Source organism: Protopterus annectens, chromosome 13.part0 (assembly GCF_019279795.1).
Source record: "Protopterus annectens isolate FY-2018-M chromosome 13.part0, PAN1.0, whole genome shotgun sequence".
NCBI classification, from domain to species: Eukaryota; Metazoa; Chordata; order Ceratodontiformes; family Protopteridae; genus Protopterus; species Protopterus annectens.
Genome location: NC_056747.1, coordinates 303,803,643 through 303,823,631, shown reverse-complemented (window position 1 = coordinate 303,823,631; position 19,989 = coordinate 303,803,643). Strand labels below are relative to the sequence as shown.

Here is a 19,989-nt window from a genome sequence, read left to right as displayed (position 1 = left end):
ATTTACCACTAATTTGCCAGAAAACCACAAGTATATTAAAAACAGACCAAAAATCGGAGGACAAAATATGGACATTCTGCAAAAATCTGTACAGCTGAGAAGTATTGTGTGTGTGTGTGTGTGTGTGTGTGTGTGTGTGTGCGTGTGCGAGAAAGTCCTCATAAACACTGCATTTAATAACAAGATGCCTTAAACCAGCTTTGTTGATAGGAAGCATAGCTACAATATACAGTATTATGTTTAAGATTTTTTTTTGTTTGTTTAGAAGTGTATCTAATGCGTTTCATATGCAAAGAAAAGTAAAATAATTACTAGACTGAAGCAAACATTTGACTAAGTGACATCATAAGAATCATCTGTACGTGTTTCGACTGGCATACAAATTTGACTTAAGGACAGACTAAAAAACAGATCTCGTCCTTAACCCGGGAGACTGCCAGTATTACAACTGGGTATAGTGTTAGCATGCATACAAAGAAAATGAGAAGCAAAAAGGAAGCTACTAGCAGTGATCACTGCAACACAAGTTTACTATCCTCTCAAAATATGAGAATACAGTTGCAGCTGTGAGAATTCATTTAGTTTTTCCTGTAAGTGCCTGAGTGTGGATGGAAGAAGAACCACGTATAGGTGTCAAATAAAAGGACATATTGCAGGAAAACTGCCTAGTAGAAGACAAATAAGTGTTAGCTACAGACACAGCTACCCATGCTAATTTACCAGTACACCACATGTATCAACCAGGTAAGCCACAGTAAATTTTTACATTAACACACAGACACAGTTTGTTAAACCAAAAAAAAAAAAAAAAAAAAAAAAAAAAAACAGGCCACAGGTGTAATCTCTTTACCTTTGGGAAATTGTCAATTTCCCTCAGTCTCTTCTCAATCTGCAGCCTTCCTCCAAACCTTGTTACTCCATAAACCACAGTCATCACAGTCTGTTTCACCACCTTCCGACAGATGAACCCATCCAATACTTGGGCAATCTTCACTCCCCTTTCAGCATCCTGCTTCCTAAACTCTTCAACCTAAAATGCACAATGGAAAAGTGAATTAGAGTGACTGGAGCTAATTCAAAGATAGAGCCTACAACACTGTTTCTGCTCACTGGAAAAAAAAAAGTCCATCAACCAGAACTGAAACTCAAGGAAAAACACTAAACAACAAACAGAATATTTCAGCTGGATATAAAGCTTAATGTAAAACACAAAAAGTATACATTTTATTCAGCACTTCTGTCCATTAGCTAAAGAACTTCATCAGAATGTTAAACATCCATTCAAAGATGCTTTTTGATTACACAATAAACACTTTAGTCACCTAAATGTATTTAGCAGGTAAAAATACACATTAATCAATATCTAGCTATCTATATATACTAAAATATATTTAAACATTCAAATATTTTAAGTATTTTTATCAGCCTTCTATTCTTCAAAAAACATTTTATATTATATGGCTGGCCAGTAATATTCAAAAACGAGCATGCTGATTAGCCAGCCCAACCAGAGTGCCCATGATAAATCCGAGAATATACTAACAGAAAAAGGTCTGGCCGCCCAGACTTTTTCCTTTAGTATATCTCCTGATTTTTTTTTTTTTTTTTGCTCTGCAGAGGTATCAACGGAGAAAGGAAGATCTCTGTTGCTTTTTTTAAGATATCTCGCTATGTTATATGAGATGAAGAACTCGTATAACATAGTGAGATATCTTAAAAAAACCAACAGAGATCTTCCTTTCAACGGACAAAGGAAGATCTTCGTTGCTTTTTTTAAAGATTTCTCGCTATGTTATAAGAGCTGAAGAACTCATATAATAGCGAAATATCTTAAAAAAAGCAACAGAGATCTTCCTTTCTCCACTGCTACCTCTACACAGCACTGATGTATTGAGTAAGCGTGGGAACACAAGTCCCTTACACATGCGCAGTACATCAGAAATGCCCTAGGATACTGGAAAAATGCAAAACAGCAGCACAGAGGCATTATACAATGACATTATTTAAGAAAAGTAAGGTTTTTTTTCTTAAACAATGTCATTGTATAATAGCAATAACCCACGGGTGGGTATGGGCAATGCTGGATTTACCCACGGTTGGCTTCTTTGCCCTCGTGACCAAACCACACCAACCATGGGTAAATCCATTATTACCCACACCCAGCTGTAGGTTATTGCTTAATTAATGCTGTCATTCAGCCCATGGTATTTATCTACTTGTAATCTAATCTGCCAAAAAGTTTTTTTTTCACTTTTAGCCTATTCTTACAATCAATACCTCTGAAGTCCAAATCCAAGTGTTCCAAAACACTAAAATAAAAGATGTTATATACTCACCATAACGTTCCATCTGTGCTGTCTGCTTCAGTCTTTATCAAAACTGTGGGTCTCTGTTCTGAGCTCGGAACCAATTCGGCCATCAGCAAGCTTAGGATTCCAAGCTAGAGCTCCTCCCACCCTACCTATACTGCCTAGCTCCTCTCAGATACCTCGGATCAAGTTTACTGCCAATAATTTCAGAAGAGAGAAATACACTCTTTAAACAAACAATACAGCTTAGAAGAATGCTCAGAAGCTCAAAAACCAGGAACAAAGGTTCCCAGAATAATCAATCAGACCCTTCAAAGATAAGGAGGGGAGAAGGTGGATGCAGATTGAAGCAGACAACACAGATGGAATGTTATGGTGAGTACATAACTTCTTTATCTGATGTTGTCTGTTCAGTCTTCATCAAACCTGTGGGACAGAGTCCTCAGTTACATAGATCTGGGTGGCCTCATGGAAGGATATTCCGGAGCACTGCAGAACCAAAAGCAGCCCTATTCCTGGATATGACATCAACTTTGTAATGCAAAATAAAGGTGTGAGAGTTTGCCCATGAAGCAGCTGCATAAATACCTTCTAAAGAAACTCTAGACCAGAAGGCCTGACATGTGGCTATGGATCTTGTGGAATGAGTTCTGACTGGTTTATGTAAAGGAACATTGTTCATCGAATACACGAGTAATACAATCTCTTAACCATTGAGCAATAATAGCTTTAACAACAGCTTTCCCAGTTTTGGCATCTTAGACACAAACAGTTCAAATTTCCTGAATGTTGTATTATCCAGATAGAAGAGCAATTGTCTATTAACATCTAAAAGATGCAACACATATTTACACTTATTTTGGAAATTTGGAAAAATCACAGTGAAATTAATGGATTGATTAATGGTGTTTACTGATACAATCTTTGGAGAAAGAGGTATTAGTATGTAAAGTAACTCTGTCTTGATGAAAAATAAGATAGGGAGGTTTGGAAGACAACCCCTGAATCTCCGAAACCCTCTTGGCTGAAGTAATAGCTGCTAAACAAGGCTGTTTTCCAGGACAAGAATTCCAACTCTGCCTTAGCAGCAGGTTCAAAGGGAGGTAATGTCAGAGCTTGAAGCACCAGCGTAAGATCCCACAGAGTAGGAGGACCTTTGATAGGAGGTCGAAGAAGAAATGTGCCCTTGAGAAGGTTATAAGAAGATAAAGATGTAGCATTCTCCCCAGTGCTAAAATAAGAAATGGCTGCTAAATGAACTTTAACAGTAGAGAAGCTGGCCCTCGAATGAAAAAGACCAGCTAGGAAATCCAAAACTACCGAAATGGGTACCATAATTGGATCAATTTGATGCTGCTGGGCCCAAATGGAAAAATCTCTTCCACTTGCTTTTATACATTTTCCTGGTAGAAGACTTATGGGAGGAAATGATAATTTTTTGACAGCCTGGCTTGTCTAGCCATCATCGGAATTGGAGATACTGTGAAGTTAATTTCAAACTGTGAAGATCCAGATGAATTTGCCCTGAAGGGTGAGACAGAAGATCTGGACATGGATCCACGGTCCTTGAAAGGCAGATCAGATGAGACCACAGGAAGGTGAACCAAACTTGTCAAGGCCAAAAAGGGGCAATGAGGATCACTTTGCTCTTGAACCTGCTTGCCTTTTGAAGAAATATATGAATCAGAGGAAGAGAAGGCAATGCATAAAGAAGACCAGGAGGCCAAGCATGGACTACAGCATCTCTTGGTGACTGCCCCTGTGGAGGGATCACGGCAAAGTACCTGCTGCACTTGTTGTTTAAGGGAGAGGCAAAAAGACTGCAGCAGGGTTGACCCCATCTGAGGAAAATCCATTGACTGATTCAGAGACTATTTGTGAGGCATCAAAAAAACTCTGCTGAGCCTGTCTGCTAATATGCTGTGCTCCTCCGGAATGTGCTTTGCAACTAGAAAGCGGCTGGTAGGGAGAACCCACTGCCACATACTCCTCACTTCCTGACAAAAGGGGTGTAGAACTTGGTTCTACCTCGTTTGTTGAGGTACCACACAAAACACATGCTGTCGGGACTGAATCACAATTGTCTCAAGAGGAAGAAGGGAGTGAAAGGCTTGCAAAGCTAAAAGCACCAACCTCATTTCTAGGAAACTGATATGCAGATTGGTCTCCTGGGGAGTCCATGTGCCTTGAATTCTTCGTCTCAGGTAATGCTCCCCCAACCCCAGCTGGGAGGCGTCTGTGGTCAACATGGCTACAGGGGTGGTAATAATGAAAGGTCGGCCCTTAGATACTTATAGACTGTAAAGCCACCATCAAAGAGAATTTCTGCACACCCGAGACAGTCTTATAGGATGATTGAGGGGATGACGCACAAGGGACCATTGGACTGATAACGTCCACTGCAGGACCCTCATATGTAAGCGAGCTATCAGTAGTAAAGTTATTGTTGCAGCCATAGAACCAGAGCCCTAAGTACAAGATTTGCTGGAGGAACTGGCACTGCTAGCATTTGCCTGACGTGTCAGTAGTGAAAAAATTCTGTCCAGAAGATAGGCCAGGATTTTGTTTGTATCCAAGCAGGCTCCTATAAAATCTAACATTTGCACAGGTAGCAATCGTGACTTTTGAGGGTTTATAGTGATCCCTAAAGTAGGGGCCAGTTGCATGAGAAGATCCCTTGCCTGAATCAGTAGATGCCTGTATGGTGTGACTAGGAGCCAGTCATCCAGGTAAGGAAACACGTGGAATCCCTGCAGTCTGAGGTGAGCTGCAACCAATGCCATGCACTTGAACACCCTGGGGACTGTGGCGAGACCAAATGGAAGCACATGAAATTGGTAGTGATTGGCTCCCTGCCTGAAATGGAGGTACCTTCTGGAGCATCTGTTCATTTTGATATTTTGATGTGATAGTATGCATCCTTCAGGTCTATCAAGCACATCCAGTCATACTTCTGTAGAAAGGGAAGGGAAAGCTGGACTGAACCATGACCATCCTGAACTTCGTGTGTTTCACTGATTTGTTCAAGTAAGTTAGGTCCAGTATGGGCCTGAGATTCCCTGTTTTCTTTGGAACTATAAAAAATTCCCTGATCCGCATTGGTATGAGGGGACCTCCTGGATGAGTTTTTTTTGAAGCACTTAGCAATTTCCAAAGTTGCTGCCTCCCTCTGACTGGGCGGAACATCGGGAAGGTGCTGTTTTGGTTTGGGGAGATTTAAAAACGGAATGGAGTAAACCCAAGATATGATACCTTGCACCCATCAGTCTTTCATGATGCCTAACCAGGCTTCTCGGTGCTAGGAGCATCCTCCCCTGACTGCCTCCAGAGATGGAATGTCGGGCAACACCTCAGGGATGCTGCAAGGACTTCCCCGAAGAATAATCCTGGGACCCCTGATTCAGCAGACCCCCATTGCCCTAACGGCGTTGTTTACCACTAGAATTATTCCCCAATCTGCCTCCGAGGGAAAATCTCCTTGAGAGTCCTGGAAAGGACCCTGGGATTTTTTGAATCACAACTTCTTTCCCCCATGCTGATTCCAGGAGAAGGACCTTTGCAAGGTAGAGAAGTTGATTCCAACAGCAGACAGGGTTTTCCATCTTTCTCGCTGCAGGCGTGTGTGTCACGAAGAGTCGATCCAGAGGAGGAACTGTCAAAGGGGACATAAACAAATTACATCTTAAAAGGTTATGCAGAATCACACAGCCGCATTTAGGCATGACGCTGAATGGCAATGCTGGAACCAGCCACCCTAGAGGTTCCCTCAACTGCATGACAGTTTGGCCTCATGGAAGCATTGGAACTGGACTGCAGGGTTGCCATACAGGAGGTAAAGAAGTCCATTCCTCTACCGTCATGGACTCTGGGCCAGAGCTAGAGAGTTCCTTAAGTAAGTCACTCTTTAGCCTCATAACGTGGGAAAGGTAATTCAATGCTCTAAGAGGAAAGGTAGGAGAAGTGTAGATCCTTTTTACAAATCCATCCACAGCCCTAGACTCCCTGTTAGGGGGACAGACAGTAGAGCCACCACCACCATGGCATCTACTGAAATGCCCTTCGTCCAGTGAGGTCTATCCTTGGGGGCACTAAGGACCTTATCAGTTCTTTTAGAGATAGGCTCAGCAGCGTCTGGTTCCTTCCATGCCTTTGCAGACACCAGGTCCACTAGGGGATGTGTAGTGGGCGGACACCCAGGATGTATATGGGTCAGTCCCGAAGGCCTCGAAGAGCACTAACTCATCTGGGGTGGGGTTTGGGGCTGACCAACCACCTCTCTGGCGAAGAATCTCTAAAATGTCTCCAAAGGAGATGTTGGGTGGAGATCTAGGGGACCTGTCCCATTCATCAAAGTCGGTGCCTGTCGTGACAGATTCCTCTGGGGAATCTAGGTGCCTCCTTTCGCACCTCTTCTTCTGGGGAACTCCTCAGCATGGTGCTCCGGGAATGTGTTGGAAGAAGTCTGGGCTTCCCTAAGCAGAACAGTCTGGAGGCCCTGAGGAACTTGCTGCCCTGGTGGCAGAAGAGAGGTCTCCCATGCATAGCTTAAGAGGGGAAGGGATGGCTTTGAAACTGTAGGGGCTGAAGGTCTCCTTGGAGATGAGAGGACCCTCTCCAACACATCAAAGGCGGAGGGACTCCTGGAGTCCCAAACTGGAGTCCCAAAGAAGCCTCCCTTGCTCCGAAGGATCAGGAGCAGACCGTCCCCGGTCACTAGCAGCCCTACACTCTGAGGGATAAAGTCAGAGCCGAGCTGTCGAATGTAGAGGCACTGACGGAAAACAACAACTCTGAGAGGTTCGGAGTTGAAGTCATCCCCCCAGACTCAATGTCGAGGATTCGGTTCTAAGAAGTGGTCAGAACCAAGCAAGTCAAGGAACCAGTTGGGCTTGAAGAAGTAAGGATTATCGGGCCCGATAGACTGGACCCAGGGACCAAAGGATCTGGCCACTCCGAAACAGTAGGCCGGATCAGAGAAGGAGAAAATCCTACAGGGAGAAGCTCTGCTCGCAGATTCTATAGAAGACAGAGCTGGAAGGAATCTCATATGGACAAACTTCCTCATCAATCTGTTCACCTCATTCTCCAACAGACTCCGAGAGGACCTGATGGACGAGGACACAGAGGAGGGTCTGGAATGATGCCTGGGGGAAGCAACCCTCAGAGACATGCTCGGCACCACAAGCTCTGGCGTCAAGGAGGGAGCAGAGACATGGGGAAGAGAGAAAGACACTAGTATCGGAGCCAGGGAACTCTTGCTCTGAAGGTCTCGAGGCCTTCTTTGGAAGCTCCAACTCAGCAAACACAGAGGGGTCCAGGGACTGTTTGGTCCCTGGCCTCCTTAGACTTTTTGGTGGGGTTTGAGCCCCTGCGACAGAAGCAATGTCAGGAGAAGAAGGGGGAATAAGACCCTTGAGAACAAGCTTATTTCTTCTATCTGCAAAGGTGCGGGGAAGAAAGGCCTTGCAGACAGAATAAGCCACCTGGAAGGTGGGCAGGACCCAAACAGTAAACACACCCCCCTGTGGGCATCAAATACAGGGATGTTCTGCTTACAGGAAGTTCCTTTTTTAAACCCAACAGATTTATCAGATTTCTGTGACATAAAAGCAGAGAAAGAAGAGATGACCACTCGCAGAAAAACACTACACTAAAAACTATGGAAAACAACTAACTTTTGAAGATGAAGGGTAGGAGTACAGAGAGAAAAATGGTCAAAAGACCACTTATGGCTGACTAAACACACGTTAGAAATGCCTGGGAGGAGCTCTAACAGGACCACAATGCTTCACTGTGTGCTACAAATGACATTTGGGGTATCTGAGAGGATCTAGGCAGTATGGGTAGGGTGGGAGGAGCTTTAGCTTGGAATCCTAAGCTTGCTGACAGCCGAGTCGGTTCCAAGCTCAGAACAGAGACCCACAGGTTTGATGAAGACTGAACAGGCAACATCAGATCTTATTTTGCCCTTTACATTTTCTAGTTTGCCTATACAGGGTTACTTCAGTTACTATTCCCTGTAGATATATTTCTGAACCGATTTTACAGTTATTTTTTTATATCTAGATGAAATACTCTGTTTACTTTTGTTGCGATACATGTTAACATGATGCATACTGGATTACTACTGGGTTGAAATGTGTAGTGTTGAAGGGAGAATTATACAGTGTTGAAGCACTATGCATGCTAAAATACTGTGTTACTGCATGTTTAATGGTGAATATTAATTGGTCTTAATATATGAGGCACAACACTGCAGCCCTCCTTTGCATGCAATCCAGTCTAAAGGACAGTTAAGACACTCACCATCAATGCAGCAGGTCCTGGGTTCTATTCCCACTCCAGGTAGATGGGTTGCTGGGATTGAGATTGCATAAGGAGGTGTCCTTTGCAGTGTGTCATCCTTTGGATGAGACATTAAACAGTGCTCCTATCTGCTCGAGTTGGTAGACCAGGTGGATATAAAATATAACACTGCACTCCTCTAAAAGAGTAGAGGAACTTCCCTGATACCACGGCCAATTTCCCCTAGTAATATAAAATACCATGTTTGGTCTCTCCTGAAAAGGGGTCACTATCCAATTGGGACTAACCCAGTCAATTAAGAAAAAAAAATAGCATTTTGTTTTACATCCATGTCACTTCTGTCAGTGCATTTCATTAGTTTTGTTGAACAGATTATGCAACATATTTACAGTGTTATTTTAATTTTGTAAAGCTTTCAATATAATCAATAAAAACTGTCTCATGTTCATTTACATTTCAACAAAAAAGATCCGTATCACTTCTATGAAGAAAACAATTTAGTTAGAAGGGATTTTTTTGTTTTCTTTAAATAGATTTACACATTAATCTCTACTGTCTTAAAAATGAAAGAGTAGTATTACTCCAAGTGACACATAAACAGGCAGAGTCACTGGGCCTCTGGGACCTTCAGGGCACTGCTGTGTGTCTGTCATGTAAGCGGTCACTGTTAACACTGTTCACAAGCTAAGTGCCATATCTTGTGCTAAAGCTGTTATTTTCTTCAGTATCATTACTATCAGACCTATGTTTAGAAATAAACAATACCAAGTTACAGAAAGTCTTCTATTAGCCACTGTGATCACTGGTCAGTTAAATAATTTAAGTGACAGAGCTCTGGAGTGAACAGAGGATCATGTTTGTGTTGTGCCACATTTTTTCAACAACACTCAGTTTTTTAAACAAAACAGTGACCCTGTGGTCTTTCACTTAATAGTAGCATAACTCCTTATTTTATTTTTTCTCCCAGTAGTCTGCCTACCTAACATTTCCATCTCCTGTCACTCTGGGTTCAGTCATCCAATGAATTCTGCTCCTGAAACAAGCTTGCTGGTACAGTTCCCACAGTAGAATGTGCTAAGTGTCTGTAGGTCATTGTACTACTGTCCATCAGCTGTTTCAAACACATACTTATCTTGGAAATTCATACTACTTTGCTGGTATTTTGCATAAAATGTTCCAAAGGCCAATTCATTTGTGGCCATAAGCAAATCATTGTTATATGGGTGAAGACATACATGGAGTATTACAGCTTTAAAAGCTAATCAGCAAGGTAAATGAAGATGCATGTCAGGTGTTACATGTTCTTTTACAGCATTCAGTCAGACGTCATGGATGTCAGTAATAATTAACAATGTATCTATATTCTTTTAGTGACCATCTCTAGAAACCCAGTAACACCACATGGTTTCTACAGAAGTAAAGAAATATATCTGTTTTAAAAAATTAGTGTGACTACAGTACATAAGTTAATTCACTGTGGAAATGTGCTACATCCGCGACTACCAGGAATCCTCCTACTTCAAGCTTTGGCTCTAGAAACTCCATTTATTCTTTACTCCAAGTGGATCAGATGAAAAGCCTGAACAGATAGAATGGGTTGTATGGCTAAACATGGATGATTTTTTTTATTAGCACTCTATCCTACAAAAATACATATACCACTACCCAAAACCAGCAAAATAAATGAAAATAAAACCAATAGTGAATGGCAAGTATTTTACCAAACATGACAGGTAAGATCACTGTGTTTTTTTACATGGGAAGCAAACATTTGATATTAACAAAAAGTACAGCTGTGCAAATCAACTTACCACAACAGTAGACATTCAAATGATCATCAAGGATTTAACAGCCAGTCATCTTCCAAAGATTCAGGGCACCTTCCATATGCTCAAACTGTCTGGCAGTTCAAGCTGAACTGACTACAAAAGGAAGGTGTGTTCTTACCAAAATGTTCCATCTGCGTTGTCGATCTTCATTCATTCTTGACGGACGGGTTCGGTTACGACCTCTCGGAACTCACTCGGCAATTATACATAGCTCGCGCTAGCCAAAAACTCTTGAGCTAAGGCTCTACCTACAATGCTTCTCTCCCCATTACATCAGATTGCGTTTGTCTAGTATTTAAGAAAATACAGAAGCCCTGTCTAAGGTATAACCCTATAACTTCCCAGAACTAGGTCCAGACCTCCAGCAGTCTTTTGGGGGGGGGAGGAGGGTGGAATGTCAAGAATGAATGAAGATCGACAACACAGATTGAACGTTATGGTAAGAACATAACTTCTTAATCTGATGTTGTCAATCTACACTCATTCTTGACTGATGGGACAGAGTCCCTCTAGCTGCTTTAGATCTTGGGAGGCCCTAAGGAAGGATACTCTTGAGCACCATAGAACCAAAGAATGCTCTTCCCCTGAAGACCATGTCTAACTTGTAATAAGTGATAAAGGTATGCAGAGTAGCCCAAGTTGCAGCTGCACATATGCCTTCCACAGAAGCTCTGGAATTGAAGACTGCTGAAGTGGAAACAGATCTTGCAGAATGAGCTCTAACAGTAGTTGATAACGAGTTTATTTTGGTTGTATACAAAGGTAATGCAGTCTCTTAGCCATTTTGACAAGGTGACCTTTGATATAGGCTTGCCTAATCTGGGTCCTGAAAATGATAGAAATAGTTGCTCTGATTTTCTAGAAGATTTTGGTCTGTCAAAGTAAAAACGTAATTTTCTGTGGACGTCTAACAAGTGTAGCCAGTACTCTCCTTTGTTTATAAATTTTGGGAAGAAAACCGGGAAGTCTATGGACTGGTAGATATTACCCTCTGATACCACTTTGGGAAGGAAGGTGGGATTGGTTCTGAGTGATACTCTTTCTTTGTGAAAAATGATGCATGGATGTTTCACACACAAAGCATGTAACTCTGAAATTCTTCTAGCAGACGTGATAGCTACTAGGAAGAGAGTCTTCCAAGATAAGAACTTAAGGTCCAAACAGCTGCTGGCTCAAATGGCTGTCGAACTAGACACTGTAAGACTAAGGTCAAATCCCATGGCACTACAGGGTCCTCGAAAGCGGGGTTTAAATACAGAGTGCCTTTTAAGAAAAAATTTGCACAGACGATGAGACATCAAGGAATGGTCATCAAAACCATTATGAAAACTTGAAATGGCAGCCAAATGAACCTTAATCGTAGACATAAAAGCCCCCATTTCAAACAAGGTAGCTAAATATTCCAGGACCTTGTCAACTGACGCCAAGAAAGGGTCGATACGATTTGCAGTCACCCAAACTGAAAATCTTTTCCATTTGCCAAGATAAAGCTTCCTGGTGAATGGTTTATGGGAGGCCAGAAGTATCTTTTTACTGGAGAGGACAAGTCATTCTGCCTGGCAGTTACTGGAATTGGAGAAACCAAGACGTCAGCTTAAGATTTTGAAGATTGGGATGCACCAGACCCTGAGGGTGAGACAGTGGGTCTGGATCTGGGTTCATGGACGGTGAACTAGATAAGGCCAGAGAAAGGGGAACCAGACTTGATGGGGCCAGTACAGTCCCATAAGAATCACTTTGCTTCTCAACCATTGGGCTTTCCCCAGTAACTGGGGGATCAGTGGAATTGGGGGAAAAGCATACAGGAGTCCTAGGGGCCAATCAAGAAGGAGTGCATCTCTCAGGGACTCCCCATGAGGAGGGATGAGGGCAAAGGAGCTGCTGCATTTGTGGTTTATAGGAGAAATAAACAAGTCACAGCAAGGCTGATCCCATTGATGAAAGATCTTCGCTGCTATGTTAGGATTGAGAGACCACTCATAAGGCAGGAGGATACATTTGCTCAGTTTGTCCACAATCATGTTGGAGTTCCCCAGGATATGCATTGCTATCAGAAAGCGGTTGGAAGCGATTGCCCACTGCTAAAAGCCTAGAGCTTCCCGACATAGATGGTAGGACTTGGTTATCCCTGGTTTGTCGATATACCAGACTACGGACATGTTGTCTGACTGGATTCAATTGTCCCTGAAGGAAGGACAGCCTGGAATGCTTGTGCTAAAAGCACTGCCCTTAATTATAAGATATTGATGTGCAGATTGGCCTCTTGCGGGGACCAACTGCCTTAAACAGTCATTTCCAGAAAATGCCCCACCCCCACTCTATCTGGGAAGTGTCCGTGGTTACTACACCTTGGGCTGAGAGGAGGTAAAGGGACGACCCCATAGAATTTCTTCTGGCTTCATCCGCCAAGCTAAATCCTTTTTGCAGTGATTTGTTATCAAGACTGGGTGGGACATGCGGTGCGTTGGAAGAGACCATTGTAACGCCAACAGCCACTGAAGCAACCTCATGTGATATCTCGCTAGGGAACTAATGTTACTGTTGCTGCCATGAATCTCAGAGCTTGTAGTATCAGACGAGCAGGAACTCTGTTTTGGGAAATGATTACCTGAAGTTGCGATCAGAGTTTCAATAGTCTGTGGACATGAACGGAGGCTACACAGGATACTGTATTTAACCTTGCTCTGTCGAATTCTAGATCTTGTGTGGGAGTCAATTGTGGCTTTTCTTTTTTGACTGAAATGCCTAGTGTGTCGGCAAGATGTAGAGCAAAGTCTATAGCGTAAAGCAGTAGATGCCTGGAGGCTGCGGTGAGGAGCCAGTTGTCTAGATATGGAAATGCGCGAAATCCCTGTAGCCTCAAATGAGCTGCTACGACTGCCATACATTTGGCGAACACCCTGGGGCTGTGGTGAGACCGAAGGGCAGTGCTCGAAATTGGTAATGACTGGCTCCTAGCCAGAAGCAAGGATACCTTCTGGAGCATTTGTCCATTTTTATGTGGTAATATGCATCCTGAAGATCTACAGAACACATCCAATCATCCTTCTTTAGAAAGGGAAGGACTGACTGAACCGTGAACAACCGGAAGTTTGTCTGTTGTACAAATTTGTTCAACAGGCTGAGGTCCAAGATTGGTCTCCAGTCCCCTGTGTTTTTTGGCACTAAAAAGAATCTTGAGTAGAATCCAAATCCTATTTGGTCTGGTGGGACTACTTGGATGACTTTTTATGAAGCAGCTTTTTGAATCTCTAGTGCTGCTAGATCCCTCTGACTGGGTGAAGCATCGGGGATTCGATTTTGGGCCAACACTGAAGGGAATATTGTAACCTCTTTCTGCACCCAGGAATCTGAGGTTATTGTAAGCCAGCCTGAATGGTGCAGAGAGAACCTTCCTCTGATTGCTTCCAGAGGTCAGCAATCGAGCCTCCATTATGGAGCGCTGAAGCAATAAAACCTCCATTATAGACTGCTGATAGAGTTGGTCAGGAAAGGAATCTCTGGAGCCCTGGTTACGCGGACCCCCTCTGCTATAGGAGGGGCATCTTCCAGAAGAATTCCTCCCCTCTGCCCTGGGAGGAATAGTCACCATGTGTCCCAAAAAGGCCCTTGGGTATTCTTGAACCACATTTTTCTACTCATCTGATTCCTGGAGTAAGGTCGATGTGGAACAGAAAACCAAACATCCACAGCAGAAAGGATCTTTCCATCTTTTTCACACCTGGCTAGTGGGTCTCTGACTTTTGGGCCAAACAAGAAAGTATCAGCAACAGGAGCATCGATAAAGGAAGACTTACAGGGTACCACAAAATCACAAGTACATCCACGCGTGATGCCTAATAGCAATGTCTGTACCTGCTGCTCTAGGCATCCCTTCGGCTGTATGAGCAATAAGCCGCATGGACAAATTTGAGATAGACTCCAGCGTGGCAAGCTCACAGGCTACTTTATCTTGAACCCCATCAGATACTGCTCCTGCAAAAGTGTCTGAAAGCTCAGTTATCAGATCTCCTTGGAGTCTGATCTGGTAAAGTGTGCCAAGAAGTTCAAGGACTAAATAGCGAAGGTCGATGAGGCAAAGACCCACTTCCCAAACCTACCCATCGTCCAAGACCCTCTGTGGTGAGTTCCTTTTTGGTGGCCGCAGCCACCACCATGGCATCCACTGCTAGACCCTTTGACCAATGGGGCTGATCCTCCGGGGCTGAAATAATCTTATCTGGTTTCCAGGGAATAGGGTCTATGGAGACAGGAGCCTTTCACGCTCGCTGAACGATCAACTTAACTAGGTCACCAGCGGGCGGGGTCACCGAAAAAGTACAAGGGCAGGCACGAAAAGCTTGCAAGAACACAGATTCCTCAGAGGATGGGTTTGAGGGGTTCTAATCATCCTTCTGGTTTAATATTTCCAGGATGTCTCCAAAAGAGACATCTTCTGGGGATGACCATGGTGAACCTTCCCCTTTATCGTAATTTGTGTCTTCAGTGAAAGATTCTTCAGGAGAATCCAGGTGCTTCCTCTTCCACATCCTCTTATGGGGTGGCTTCGCAGGGGTAAGTTCTGAGGAGGACTCCAAAGAGGGGGGACCCTGAACCGGGGTGTCTTGCAGCTCTTGGGCCCACTGTCCTGATGTAGCAGATTGTGACAGCTGCGAACCAGAGAAAACAAAAATATGGCACTCTGACGAGGATGGAAAAAGCTGGGAGCCTGCTGAGGCCAAAGCTCTCTCCATAATCTGGAAGGCATGCCTGCCAAAACAGGAATGGGAGCCTGCAACAGAGTAAGACAACCTCAGAACCAGGGTCACACCCTGCTTCGACAAGCCACCACGAAGAGTAGGAGCCGAAAGAGGGCTGGAAACTGCCATGACTCGAGAGCCACAGACGGCACCATGGAAACAACCAGAACCAGTCTAAGGATCTCAGAACAGACAGCCAAACCATGGCCCCGGGTATGTCACAGATGCAAAGGAGCCTAAGACTACTGGTACCGAGGTGAGATCCACTGTCTGCACCGAGGTAACTGGCACTGGTAGCATCAAAGTGGGGAACTCCAAGTCCTGAAACAAGTTTGAAGGAGGACAAACTGGTGGAGCCCTTGGAGAATAATCCTCAGGCTCCAGGTGGGAGAGAGGTCTGTGACGGTGCAGGGAGACCTCTAGCTGCCAAAAGCTGATCCACTAATCTGAGTATGTCCAATTCTGATAGACTTCTGGAAGAATGGACTGACACTCCTGAAGGGGACTCAGGTCTATCTAGAAAGGGGATCAGTTGTTGACCCAAAAAGGGGTCCACTGAAGGTAAATATCTAGTCCTGGGAATAACGGGCAGATTGACTTTTGGCACCATAGGCTGATGTATGGAAGGGGATTGTGGAACCGAATGAGAAGACAATGGAGGATGAACACAGACTATTGTCAGTGCCAAAGAGATTTTAGTCTGAGCCTGTTCAATAACTGTCGGCACCGATGAGTACTTGGTTGTTTTCAGTGCCACAGGTGAAGTTATTGTCAATTTCGATACTTGGCTTTACGTTCAGAAGAAACCGTTGGAACCTGCGTTTTTTGCAACTTTGTTTCATGTGCCATAGGGGAGGTTGGCACAGAGTGGCTTATCTTTACTTCAGGTTTAGGAGATTTTGACGTCTCTGCTTTAGATAGGGCTTCAGTAAAGGGATATTTCAATAAACCTTTCAAAATAAGTTTGTTGCGCCTTTCAGCTAAAGCATGGGAGCTAAAGCCCTGACAAATAGTACAAGTTCAAGTGAGGGGCACCCAAACAATGCACGCAGGAAAGATGCCCATCAGAATTGGGCATCTTTCTGACACAGTCTTGACAATGCTTAAATCCGGATGTCCCCTTTTGCTTCTCTGCCATATCGAAAAGTTAGTTTGCTCACTAATATACAAATGCATGCAGAGACACACAGACACAGACAAAACAGAGAGGAAGCACAGGAAAGGAATTTTTTTTATATATACCAACGATGGTATAAGAAAATACCCAAATGGGTAAAGGGAGAGGGGGGGGGGAGAGGATACCAGCAATGGCATAAAAGATTACCAATGATAATAGAAGAAGAGAGGAGGCCTGATACCAGTGATGGTAATAAAATTTACTGAAAGGTAAAAATGGGGGTGGTCACTCACTTAACAACGTCGCAATACTATCTAGCAAATTATTTTATGCAAAAAAGTTTAGAAAGAAGAAATTTAAATCACTTAGCTGACAGCACTAGCTGATGTGCCCAATTTGTAACAAACGAGATCAGAGGTAATGGGGAGACAGGCATTGTGGGTAGAGCCTTAACTCAAAGAGTTTTTGGCTGGCACAAGCTATATATAATGGTCGAGGTGGTTCCGAGATGTCAGAACCAAACTCATCAGTCAAGAATGAATGAAGACTGAGAACATCAGATGAAAGATTTGGGCACCAAGCCCTTTAGAGCTTTCCTGTCAACAGAGAGAGGGAGGCTAACCCCAGAAAGGGCACTGCTAGTAAGAACACACCATAAAGACAACACCAAAAAACAAGGGGGATAGATGGGAAGGAGCAGTTAACACAGCAGTGATCATTTGAACATCTAAGGTTATAGTAGGTTTACTTACACAACTGAACAATGTTTATCATATTGATCACTGCTGCAGTAGCCTTATCTATTTAGGTTCATAGGTGTGTACTAGGCTAATGGCCCTGGAGCCTTTACAAGCCTAGCCCATAGGATTACCCTGGAATTGTGCCACCTGTATGTATATGGGTAGATTACCCTAGTTTACTACATTTTACTACATTTGGGAAGTGGAAGGAGAAGAGTCTAGGAGCCCCTGAAGAATGGCTCTTCCAAAGTCTGACTTAGACCTAGAAAAGGAATCAAGATTATAGTGCTTTGTAAAAGTATGTACAAAGGACCAAGCAGCAGCTTTTAGAAATCCAAATCTTTCCCAAAAGCCATAGAAGAAGCCAAGGCCCAGGTAGAATGGGCCTCTACCCTGCTTGGAATAGTTTTATTGTGGTAAGAATAACAAAAGGTAATAGCCTTAGACAAGCATTTGGAAACAGTCCATTTTAACATATGTTCTTCCCTTATTCTTACCTTCAGAATAAATGAACAGATGATCTGAAGATCTGAAAAATTTAGTTCTGTCAAGATAGTAACAGAGGTGTCTATGGACATCCAAGGTATGGAATATCCCTTTCTCTCTCATTTAGGTTCAGGAAAGAAAACAGGGGGATGTATAGTTTGGATTAAAATACACTCGGACACCAACAATTGAAACATCCGCAGACGTTCCTCACTAAAAAAAAAAAATTCACGGCATAAGTAAAATGTCCTATGCAGACTGTCTCAAGGCCCTATCCCTGTATTCCGTTTCCTACAGGCTTTTTGAGAGGAGATATATGCCTGGCATACAGGGCATTGTCAGTCCCCTCTCTGATGGACCTCTTTCATATCCACAAAACAAGCACCACCAGAATTACCCCTTCTAAAGACTTAAACCTTAACAGGGATACAAATAGGACCTGCTGGAGAGATAGGTATGTATCCCAGAAATTACAGCATCTATGGAACAGCCCCCCCCATCCATGTGAAGCAGAGTTCCTCACTAACTCCATTCAAGTGCAACTTGGACAATTGGATGCAAAACCAGAAATTCATCCCTGGTTTGGCACTTATATCTCTAATGGATACAGGTAACCTGTAAATGGTTCATCTCCCAGGTCCATGCTTACACTTATCAAGGGTATCAAAACTTGTCAGAGACCTGGGATGCATTGCCAGGCTTAAAAAGGCCCCTGTGGTAGTTAGCCTAGTAAACACTTATGAACCTATGAACATCAGTTTAGGCATAAAAGACTGACTCATTCTTAAAGAAACCCTGGCTCTGTAGAAAATGAAATACTGTTAACTCACCATAAGAGTTTGCAACTCAGATACCCTTCTTGCAGAGGTCAGAGCAATCAGTAAAACTGTCTTTCATGTTATGAACTTTAAGTCATCCAGGTTAGCCAGATTAAATGGAACAAGTGTTAACTTCTTTAACACAAAATTAAAATCCCAAGGAGGGGTCACCACTTTTCTTGGAAGCCTCACATGCAAAAACCCTTTCAAAAGCATTTTGACACGGGAATGTATCAATAGAGGAGGATCAATAGGCAAACATGCTGAAATGACTGATAAACGAACCTTGAAAGAGGAGAAAGAAAGACCACAGCATAGTAACTCATACAATTATAGTAAAACCAGAGAACAACTACCCAACAATGGGTGCTGGTTATGTTAGTACCAACTAGAAAACCCTTTCCATGTTACCCATTCTAAAGACTTAAACCTTGCCTGTGATATAAATAGGACCTGCTGGAGAGAGGAGAGGTATGTATCCTACAGACTACCCAGTCTATGAAACAGGCTCCCCATCCATGTGAAGAAGAGTTACTCCCTAACCCAATTCAAGTGCAGCTTGGACAACTGGATGGGAAACCGGAAATTCATCTCTGGTTTGGCACCTATGTTGCTAATGGACACAGCCAACCTGTACATGGCTCATCACCCAGTCCCATGCTTACACTTATCAAGGGTATCAGAACTTGTCAGAGATTTGGGATGCATGGCTAGGTTTAAAAAGACCCTTGTGGTCATTAGCCTAGTAAACACCTATGAATGTGCTAATGTATAATTTTCTAGTAGCAGGCTTTCTCACCTTCATTAGCACCTGCTGAATGCCCGCAATAAAAAGTCCCTAAAGGGAATTAAGACCCAATCATCCAGGCAGTCAACTGAAGTTGACTGGTGTCAGGGTGTATCAAACATCCCTGTTCTTGTGTGAGTAGATACAGTCTGTGAGGAAGCTTGCGGTAATTGCCCCCTGGCCAGTTTCAAAAGAAGGGAGAACCAAGGCTACATAGGCCAGAAGGGGGTCACAACAATGATTTTGAGGGATTCCTTCTGAATCTTCAAATGCACCCTGGGTATTAGTGGGAAGTGTAGAAAAGCATAGAGGTACATTCCTCTCCAATGTTAAGAAAAGGCATCTGTCTTCAAGGATTTTTAGCACTGAGTCTTGGAGCAGAATCTTGCCAGCTGATTGTTCAGAAAGGGGGCAAGGAGAGCTACTTCAGGAACACCCACAGATGGATCAAATCTTGGGAAGACCTCCTGATCTACTTTGCATTTATGAGGATCTGCCTTGCCCTGCTCAGCTTGTTGGCCATACAACTTCATGTGATGGAATGTAGATGCCGGTAGAGTGAGACTGTGCTGTGAAGCTATATCCCAAGCCAACACAGCAACTTTGCAGAGGAGATACAACCTGGTTCCACATTGTTTGTTGATGTACCATTGACTGTGGTATTGTCTTGGGGACCACTGATTACTCAGAGAGTTGAGTGCATCTGTATGTGCTCGTGTCTGTCCTTGGTGTCCACCACAACTTGCACTTTTTCCCTCCTTTAACTGTTCCCCAAGCAAAGTTTGAGATGTCTGTGATAACTGACTGCTTTGGAACAGGGAGAGAGAATGGGAGACCTGGATTTATGGATATCTGTTG

General features: G+C 43.4%; 1 protein-coding gene across 1 annotated transcript in view; it reads right to left on the bottom strand.

Annotated features, from left to right (window-relative positions):
- Positions 1 to 19,989, bottom strand: part of POLRMT (RNA polymerase mitochondrial) — a 1,430,506-nt gene that overhangs the window by 276,386 nt on the left and 1,134,131 nt on the right. The window contains exon 13 of the mRNA XM_044053892.1: positions 851 to 1,030. Within this exon, the coding sequence (XP_043909827.1) occupies positions 851 to 1,030 (180 nt within the window). The remainder of the gene's footprint in view (positions 1 to 850; positions 1,031 to 19,989) is intronic.